This window comes from Schistocerca cancellata, chromosome 4 (genome assembly GCF_023864275.1).
Source record: "Schistocerca cancellata isolate TAMUIC-IGC-003103 chromosome 4, iqSchCanc2.1, whole genome shotgun sequence".
In the NCBI taxonomy this organism is placed as follows: Eukaryota; Metazoa; Arthropoda; class Insecta; order Orthoptera; family Acrididae; genus Schistocerca; species Schistocerca cancellata.
The window spans coordinates 714,056,850-714,066,721 of NC_064629.1; the positions used below are offsets into that span (position 1 = coordinate 714,056,850).

Sequence of the window (9,872 nt, forward strand, 5' to 3'; positions counted from 1 at the left end):
GCCTCACTTCTCCATGGTTACCCTGTTCATGTTGAGGCCCATAGAACTTTGAATTCTTCCCATGGTGTTATTTACACAAAGCTGCTAGATGGTCTGACTGAGACCAAAATTCAATTGTATCTCTCTGATCAGCGTGTCCTTGCTGTCCATTGTGTAATGGAAAAGGTAGATTCCTCATTAGTGCCCACCCACACTCTGGCCGTACATTCTGAATCTGATGCATTGCTACCAGTGCCATCATTTCAACCACACTAGAATGTCTTGTCGACACCCAGCCAATTGTGCAATCTGTGGTAGGGATGTGCACAAGGGCGACTGCCCGCAGCCGCCTCCTCCTCCTCGCTGCATCAACTGCAATGGCAGCCATGCCGCCTACTCTTGGGATTGTCCCATGTATCTCGATGAGCGAGCTGTCCAAGACATCCGGGTAAAGGAAAAAGGTTCCTTACCCAGTCTCTCGCAAGTTATTGGCTAGTCACAAACCTTGTGTTCTCCCATCTGACACCTATAATGTGTTCTTGTTACCCCTCGCTCCATGGAGGACATGGCCACACAGATATGCGACCTCTAATTCAGTTCTGAGGTTGTGAAATCGCCCAGTGTTAAGGTAGCATCGCCATACAACTGTCCAGCTGTGCAACAAGCCATCAAACTCTCACCTCAACGGGCGGAAAGGACAGGAGGAGTACTCCCATGAAGACTTCCTATGTCCCTCCAGCCAAACAACACTAGAGTCTTCCTCTAACCAGAAAGGCTCGAAGAAGTCCACCAAAGGAAAACGGTCTTCTCCTTTGCTGACTCCCAGATCCTCTTCAACAGTGTCACCACATGATACCTTAACTCGGCCGGCCTCCATGTCGCCAGTGCATACAACCTACAGTTCTGCAGCGTTGGACTCCTCAAACCAACTGCACAAGCAAGCCAATATTTCTGTGGACCCCATGGAGCAGGATCATCCTGCTTCTGTGCCCTGTAGTAGTGACTCTTCACAGGCTGTCGCTCGCAGCCGCCAAGGTGACACCCCTACATCTCTTCCTCCTCATGACTCTCCTCCAATGGAACATTCCTGGCCTTTGGTCCCACAAAGAGGATTTACAGCTGCTTTTAGCATCACAGCGTCCCCTTGTACTCTGCCTTCAGGAAACGAAATTGCACCCTCACGACCTCTTTGAGCTTTCACATTGCTTACTGGTTCATTTTTACCTTCCCCTTGAGGTGTGCATTCCATCTCATGGGGACGTCGTGCTGCTCATACAGGGCGAAATTCATAGTCAACCCATCTCCCTGACTGCCCATCTTCAAGCTGTTCTGTCATTCGATGTCTGCAGCTCGTGGGTGTCGCGGTCGTGTTCTCGCTTCCCGAGCATGGAGTGCCGGGTTCAATTCTCAGCGGGGTCAGGGATTTTGACCTGCCTCGAGATGACTGGGTGTTTTTGTTGTCCTCATCATTTCATCGGCGCTGATGACCGCGCAGTTGAGTGCCCCACAATCCAAACATCATCCCCATCATCATCTGTCATTTGATGTCACCAGGGCAGACTTCCTTCAGCTTATTGGGCAGCTATCTCCCCTATTTTTGCTACTCGATGACTTTAATGTGCATCATCCCCTTTGGAGTACTCCCAGGACCTGTCAAAGGGGTTTCTCTCTTCGCTGATCCCCTTAACCAACTTAACCTCTTCTGCCTTAACACTGGAGCACCCACTTCCCTTTCTGACTCCTCGCACACTTTTTCCACTTGGACCTATCCTTTTGCACTGCGCAGCTTGCCCATTGTCTTGAGTGGTCTGTTCTTTCGGATGCCTACTTTAGCAACCATTTCCTGTGTGCTATCCATTTGCTGACTCCTATCCCATCTGCGTGCACACCCAAATTGCAGCTTACTAAGGCTGACTGGAAGCTTTACTCCTCCCTAACAGCCTTCTAAGAACAAGATTTCACCTGTTGTGGTGGCCTGGTGGAATATCTCACAAACGTTATCCTTACTGCTGCAGAACTTTCCATTCCTCGCACATCCTCTTTATCATGCCATGTCCCAGTCTCTTGGTGGACTGAGGCATGCTGCGATGGAGTCCGTGCACAGAGACGTGCTTTCCACATTTCTAACTGTCATACTATGATGGCAAACTGCATTCCTTATAAACACATGTGTGCAAAGTGTCGTCACTTTCTTTGGGATAGCAAAAGAGCTAGTTGGCTTTCATTCACTAGTTCTTGTAACAGTTGAACCCCTTCCTTCTTTTGTGTGGGCCAACCTGTGACGGCTCTCTGGGACCAAGATCCATTCCCCAATTTACGGCCTGACAGTAGTAGACGATGTCATCGTGGACCCTATTGCTATCTCCAACACCTTGGTCTGCGATTTTGTGGACATTTAGAGTTCTTCCCACTATCGCCTTGCCTTCCTCCATCGGAACAATTTGAGGCGGCTCTGGTGATGCCCTTCTCTTCTGTGAATCGTGAGTGTTACAATGCCGCCTTTACTATGAGGGAGCTAGAGCATGCTCTCAGTACATCCTGATCCTCCACCCCAGGGCCAGACGCTGTCAACATTCATATGTTGCAGCACTTTTCTCTAGGGGGGCAAGCACTTTCTGCTTAACACGTACAACTGCATCTGGGCAGAGGGCACATTTCCCGGACGTTGGCGTGAAGCCACTGTCATACCCATACCTAAGCCCAGTAAGGACAAAAACCTTCCTTCTAGCTACCGCCCCATCTCTCTCACCAGCTGTGTTTGCAAGCTGATGGAACATATGATTCATGCCCAGCTGGTATGGTGGCTAGAGTCTCGCAATTTACTGACGAATGCACAGTGTGGATTTCGAGCACGGTGTTCTGCAGTTGACCATCTTGTTACTTTGTCCACCCATGTCATGAATGGTCTCCTGTGGAAAACCCAGACTGTGGCCGTGTTTCTCAATTTGGATAAGGCCTAAGACACCTACTGGAGAACTGATGTCCTCCGTACTCTTTACACATGCAGCTTCCGTGGCTGCCTGCCCTGTTTCCTTCAGGAATTTGTAAAAGTCCGTTTTCAAGGTGTGTGTGTGTGTGTGTGTGTGTGTGTGTGTGTGTGTGTGTGTGTGTGTGTGTGTTTTGCCTTGTCGGACACATTTATCCAGGTAAACGGTGTGCCACAGGGTTCCATCCTGAGTGTCGTCCTCTTCGCTATTGCCACTAACCCTATAATGGCCAGTCTCACGCCGGTCATCTCTGGCTCCCTTTTTGTTGATGATTTTGCCATCTATTGCAGTCCTCCAAGGACCTGTCTCACTGAGCAGCGTCTTCGGCGATGTCTTGATCATTACTCCTGGAGAATCGACAGTGGCTTTCACTTTTATACTGACATAACCGTCTTTATGAATTCCTGACAATGCAATTGGTTGCTCCCACCACCTTTACAGCAGAGCTCTTTGCCCTGTATGAGGCAACGGAGTACGTCTGGGGACTCAGCCTTTTCAATTGTGTTCTCTTCTCAGACTCACTCAACGTCCTTCAAAGTCTGTGCACGCTGTACACCCTCCCATGCAGCAGGTCCACGAAAACTGTCACTTGCTCACTCTTGGTGGAACCATCATGATGTTTCTGTGGGTTCCTGTTCATGTCACTCTGCCAGGAAACGAAGCTGCTGACGCTGCTGCCAAGGCTACAGTCCTCGTACCTCAGCTCGCTAGTTCATATATTCCCTCCGATGATCTCTGTGTTGCCATCTGTCAGGAGGTGGTATCCCTTTGGCATTGTCAATGGTTCTCCCTTCACGGGAATAAACTCCGGCTTATTAAGCATCTCCTAGCAGCTTGGACGTTCACCTCTCAGCCCTCCTGCCAGGAGGAGGTCATTTTAACTAGGCTGCATATTGAGCACTGCCTTTTTAGCCATCGTCACTTGAGAAGTGACGCTACCCCACCACTTTCTACACATTGCGCCCAAGTTATAACTGTCCATCACTTCCTGATAGAATGCCCATTTTTTTTAACCATTTATGTTCCCACTTGGGTTTGCGATCTTAATTATGAGCCGTTTTAGCAAATGACGCACAAGCTGTTGACCGCATTTTACTTTTTATCTGCCAAAGCAATATGGTGAAGGCCATTTAATTTTTAGTTTTGGACCTCCGTTTCTGTATGGTGTCCTTTTTTATCCCTTTCTCCATGTGCCTGTTTTTAGCTGTCTTCTCGTATGTCAATTTGGACTGACATATAGTCATTTTTTTAACTCCTCTCTATCTTCGTGTTGTATAGTTTTGACTTAGGTATGTATGACCCTAGTTGTTTTTTGTGCCCTAAAGCGAAACAAATCCAATCCAATCACCTGATTAGTTTGTTTGTTTAGTTTTCTTCAAGCAAGGAATAGTTTACTATGACATTATGACAGAAGAAAAGTCATCAAAATGAATCAAATCACTGTAGAATTTCCTGTTGTGAGTTGATATGTTTTATATCTCTTCAGTTTTAGTGACATTAAAAATAGCTGCCACTGTAATGTAAAACAGACAGTGAAGACCCTGCCATTGTGCACCCAGGAGCATATTGTAAAGATTTACCCCATATATTACATAGCTCAAAGTGAAATGATTCTCTTTCGATTCCTAGACACACATTTTGCATACTTGTCGGTGTTGTAATTTTAGATTTGTATAGTTGTAATGAATCTTGGATTTTATATATTTATTTTCCTCTGCTTAGATTTTACTTCTAGGATTTGGATAAGATTTATCTTTAGAAGTGCCCCATTGGTAGACTACAGGGTTAATCATGATGGACCTAACTGCAATAATTTATCTGTTTCAGTGCAGCTTGTTACATTGCACTCTCACTTTTTCATGTTTCTACTCTACTTAGGTCATGTTGACTTTATGCAGTGTATAGTAAACACCAAATATTTTGTGTACTCCATTTAGTTTGTAGAATTTGTGTGTAATAATTACTGGTATGATTGTAGGACTGCGGTCTCATACTGTCTTCAGAAGCTGAGGGCCGTGGATGTTACCCTCTGGATGATCATGTATTATGCAAAAGCTGCAATGCTAAAAGAGTGCAGGCTCTTACATCTCACATGACTACTGAATTGTAGAACTAAATGCTAGACTGCTCAAAGAAACTGGATTTGAGTGTCAGGTTTTGGTTAAGCCATATGTTTTATTTGTGGAAGTTTTGTGTGTTGGGGAGCAAATATCTAGTTCATTGTATTAAGTCTGTGATAAAAATAACCAATGTAAATTGCTTACATACTGGGTGATCCACATGTGGCACAGTTTTTGAGAGCGCCTTCACTTATTTTGTAGATAAGAGCAATCACATTTTAATCTGTTAACTTTGAAATGAATGAAACGCTGGATACGTAACAATTTTTATTTATAGCACATCTGATAAGTCTTCAATGTTAAGCAATGTGTGTGGTGATATTTGTTGACCTACATATAGTACGTACTGATCTTAATTCATGATTTCCCTCCACTTTTCGCAAATTGAACATCTAATTTTCATTACTGCCATTTTTAATGATTAATTATGTGTGTTAAATATTGTGTAACACACTTATTAAATTATGAAAGTGGCACTTTCATATGGCCACAATGTGCAACAGACTGTTTCAATGGTGCATTGTATTTCACCATTCATTCTGTTTAGGTCACTGTTTGTAGAAAGTAATAACTGATTTGTGATATATTATGATTGACTGATAGTGTTGTAAAGCACCCAGTTTCATTTTAAGTTGTTGTTGTAAACCTGTGTGTCATTTTTATAGCAAAGTACAGATGTTGGTCAGTTGGTAGGCTAACAAGTTGAAAAAACTGAAAATTTTCTCTCCAAGCTTTCATTTGATTTTGTTTATGGCTAATGTACATTACTGATTTTGCAAGCAATCTTAGTGTTTTGTAATTAAACTTGGTGTGTATTTTGAGACTTTATGTGCGCTTGTAATTTCTTAATGTGGACCCATAGGGATATAAGTGTATTTAGACCAAACAAAGTAGAATTGTACTCAAATTATTCTACAGGTCATTAGGTTCAATAGCTAAGTTTATAATCAATATTTGACACATCTTTGCATAAAGAATTTGCATTCTGTTCGTGATTTCAGCAAAAGTTAATATCCCGTAATTTCAACAAAAGCTTGATGATAAGTGAATGGTTTTTCCACTGTATTTGTCTCCTTTTTGTTGTATAGATGATAAATTTATAATTATTGGTACGTAATGATTTGACATTAGAATGAATGGTGATCTCTTGCAGTCATATAACAAAGACTGTTAGTTTGAGTAGTTTAAACATGTTTATGAAATTTGGTGTCACATGTGAATCACCCTCTAGATAGTACTAATATATTGATGAGGGACTAGAACTGCAATATTTATGGACATGTTTTGAGAAACATTGAAATCTTCAGGCAACTGCTGCTTGCCATTGTAGCATAGTTATCATATAAACATCTTTTATATGCATTAGTTTAAAAAATCTGTTATCAGTTTATTGTGTTATGATCGTAGATGACTTACTTGCAAGATATTATGTATTTACTGTCACCAAGGCAAGGCCCAAGTTGTGTTTTACAGGAGCTTATTTTCCAAGTGCTGTTTTCCAATGCCTTCGTCAAAGTAAGCTTGCCTACTGCTAAGTTCTAGACCACTTACTTTTCTTTATAGTAACTACTCTGTGTTCATATTGATATACTGAGCAGTTTCTGAACAGAGAGAAGGCTGGATATACTGACGCACAGATTTTCAGCTTCATAACACCTATACAGTTTTTAAAAATTCACTAGAGCTTGTAACATTTTGAGTTGCAACTGTTACAAGGGACATTAAGCTGAATTTTACCTTTAAAAGATCTTTTTGCATCATGTATCAGTTTATAATATACCAGAATATTGTTATGAATGTAAAACTCTCACATGTATACACCAGAATTTCTTTTATTTGTCTCTTGTCGTGTAGAAGATGTAAACTGTTCATGCCCTAGAATCACTGTACAAATTAAATTTGGTGCAAAGTTTTTAAATTTCAATTGTTTGAAACCTACTTTTATTGTAGAGACACATGACCAGAACATGTGTGCATTAATAATTGTGTGTTGTTTTGTATGCTGGTTGTGTCCCATATAGTGTTAGAGATCAAAATATATAGTATAGTGAGTAATATTATTGTCTCTGTGCCAGTGGTATTTGTTCTACTTTGGGGTTAGAGTCTGTAAAGGAATACCAAAGATGCAAACACACAGTAAATATGACTAACAATTCTGAAAAGTGAGCGATTGCTGCACATTATTTAAGTACAGTATATTGTACTATGTGTGAATGGAAATTTTAGAATCATTCTATATGCCCTTCAGTGAATGTGAATTATTACCTCCCATTAAACAAATATTGCAATGCTCATGAGAACATAATTTCAAGTTTTAAGATTGAACTTCTGGATTCTAATGACAAGATCCATGAATCAGAATTAAATTATAAATACAGTTGGTGCCCCCCCCCCCCCTCCCCCCAAGTATCATCAAATTTAACTGACACAAACCTTTCCTGAAAAACAGCAATATAGTTAGACTACCTTTTGTAGGAATGTGAGATTTTGCTCTAGATGTGAATATATGTGTGTGTGTGTGTGTGTGTGTGTGTGTGTTTGTGTGTGTGTGTGTGTGTGTGTGTGTGTGTAAGAGGAGAGAGAGAGAGAGAGAGAGAGAGAGAGAGAGAGAGAGAGAGAGAGAGAGAGATATCCCTCAAAGACAGAAAAATGTTTTATACTACTCAGTGATATGGAAATATGCTAATTTTTGTAGTTTCATTTACATTCACATTTTTTCCATAAAGACGTAACTGTCATTTATAAATGACATTAGTATAAGTTGCTATCATTCCAAACATGCACACATTGTAAGGGAAGTTACTCTAATTCAGTTCATTCTTCACATATTTAGGTGGTACAATTTTTGTATGTCGCACAAAACAACTTCCTTTCTAATTTGTTATTGGTTTGTAACTGCTAGACTGGATTTGCGACTTGCTTTCAGTGTGCTTTCCATTGCAAGCATGCGAGTTACCCTCTGTGGGCAGCATTCCTTGTAATAATCCCTCCATAGGTAGAGGCTTTTTTATATGTAATCTTGTTGACTGTATATTAATAACTGTGTAGAAATTATAGTTTCATGTAATTTTTTATGATTCTATGTCATACAGAGATAATTTACTACTTGAAAAATTTTCTAAGGGTTGTTCACTTCATGAGTTTTCTAATGAAAAAAATAAATATTGTAAAAATAGCAAACAGATGTAAGAGAAAGATGCACATACAGCAGGTCTTTCACCACAATGGTTTCATTTTTAAGGAAGTGGACATTTTACATGTGACATAATGGTCTTAGCATGAAACAGTTGCTCAGTCTTTCTTTTTTATTATGTGTAAATCTATTGTAAACTTCGAGAAGTTTGCCATATTCAGATAGTTCCCAAGTATGTTTTGTGTAAGTTTTTTCCCCCTCCCCCAACTGTTGTTCACTTAGAATAAAATTGTCTAGTCTAGAGCTCAGTGAAATTAAGAAGGGAAACTGAAATTACTCATTGTTTATATCACTGAATCGTTAATTGTGATATACTCTTTGTTCTGAATAAAAGATATATTATATACACACATAAGGAGCTTGATTTTTATTTGAAAAGGAGTGTAATGATTCTGTGATTTGTAAGTGCTTAATTTGTCTTGAAAAAAATATTACAAAAACTCTGTAGTTTAGTAGTGGGTAAATGTAATTTTTATTGAAACAAACAGCAACCAGTTGCACAAAAGAGATTTTGTTCCTTCACCGATTTCAAGCACCTAGTGCTTTCAGGACTGTGACTGAGACCACATCAATATGCTGCATACATCTACTTACTTCTGACACTTGCAAATAATTCATTAATTATACTCTTCTGACGAAGGGCACTGTGTACCTGAAACTGGTAATGGAATAAAATTTCTTTTCTGCATTTGGTTACCGCTTATTTCAGAAAATAGAAATACAGTTGCTGAAGATGATAAAATACAAGATGTAATTTTTTTGACAAAATATTTCTGTCTTCAGCTGAAGTGAGCCTTACTCCATTAGTGACGGGACCAAGATATTAGGTACACACCATCATACACTGAACAGTAACATGTTGAATGTGTGTGTGTGGGGGGGGGGGGGGGGGTTAGATGTATTAAATAAAGTATAAGCTGAATGGTAATAGTTAAATATTTATATTTAATTTAGTAATTGTGGGTATTACGTGCAGTATCTGAGGAAAGATTACCCATGCTGGTTAACTGTACAGTATCATAGTTAAGACAGATTCACATCGACACTGAATGTAGAAAATCCATATTATACTGATCGAATCAGTTGGGAGATCATTTGAAGTATTGTTTCACAGCCTGGGGAGAATGTTGTGTATGAGCTAAAAGGTATTACTATAGTAAACAAAATAGGGCTTTATGCTCATCAAGACACTTTGTGGTAAGTAGGGCATCAACAAACTATTGAATTTCAAGGAACCATCCATGTAGGATGCTAGAATTCACTTTAGTGTGTGTGAAGAGTACTTATTGTCGTAGCAATGTGACATACAAGAAAATCTCATGACAAACCTTGGATGGACGCTGCTCACATAACACGATGTAGAAAATGCCACTATCTATAATTTTACACTCTTTGCTATATAAAGACAAGTCATTTAATGTTGTTACCAAAATCTTAAACTGTTCTTGATAGATTTACTTCAATTTTTACACAATACTCTAATGAACATTCAAATGATTCAAATGGACACAGGCTGCAATTTATTTTTAAATTACAGCATACAGGTTTTCTGTTAAAACAGATTGCGAGGAAGAAAATGCTGTGCTGTGAAAA

At 40.0% G+C, this 9,872-nt stretch overlaps 1 protein-coding gene across 2 annotated transcripts in view; it reads left to right on the top strand.

Annotated features, from left to right (window-relative positions):
* The window catches only part of LOC126183721 (lipoma-preferred partner homolog), a 77,077-nt gene extending 69,442 nt beyond the window's left edge, over positions 1 to 7,635 (top strand). For both annotated transcript variants that reach the window (XM_049925911.1, XM_049925912.1), the window contains exon 10: positions 4,945 to 7,635. In XM_049925911.1, coding sequence (XP_049781868.1) covers positions 4,945 to 5,076 — 132 coding nt within the window. In that variant the 3' untranslated portion in view covers positions 5,077 to 7,635. The remainder of the gene's footprint in view (positions 1 to 4,944) is intronic.
* Positions 7,636 to 9,872: the final 2,237 nt, after the last annotated feature.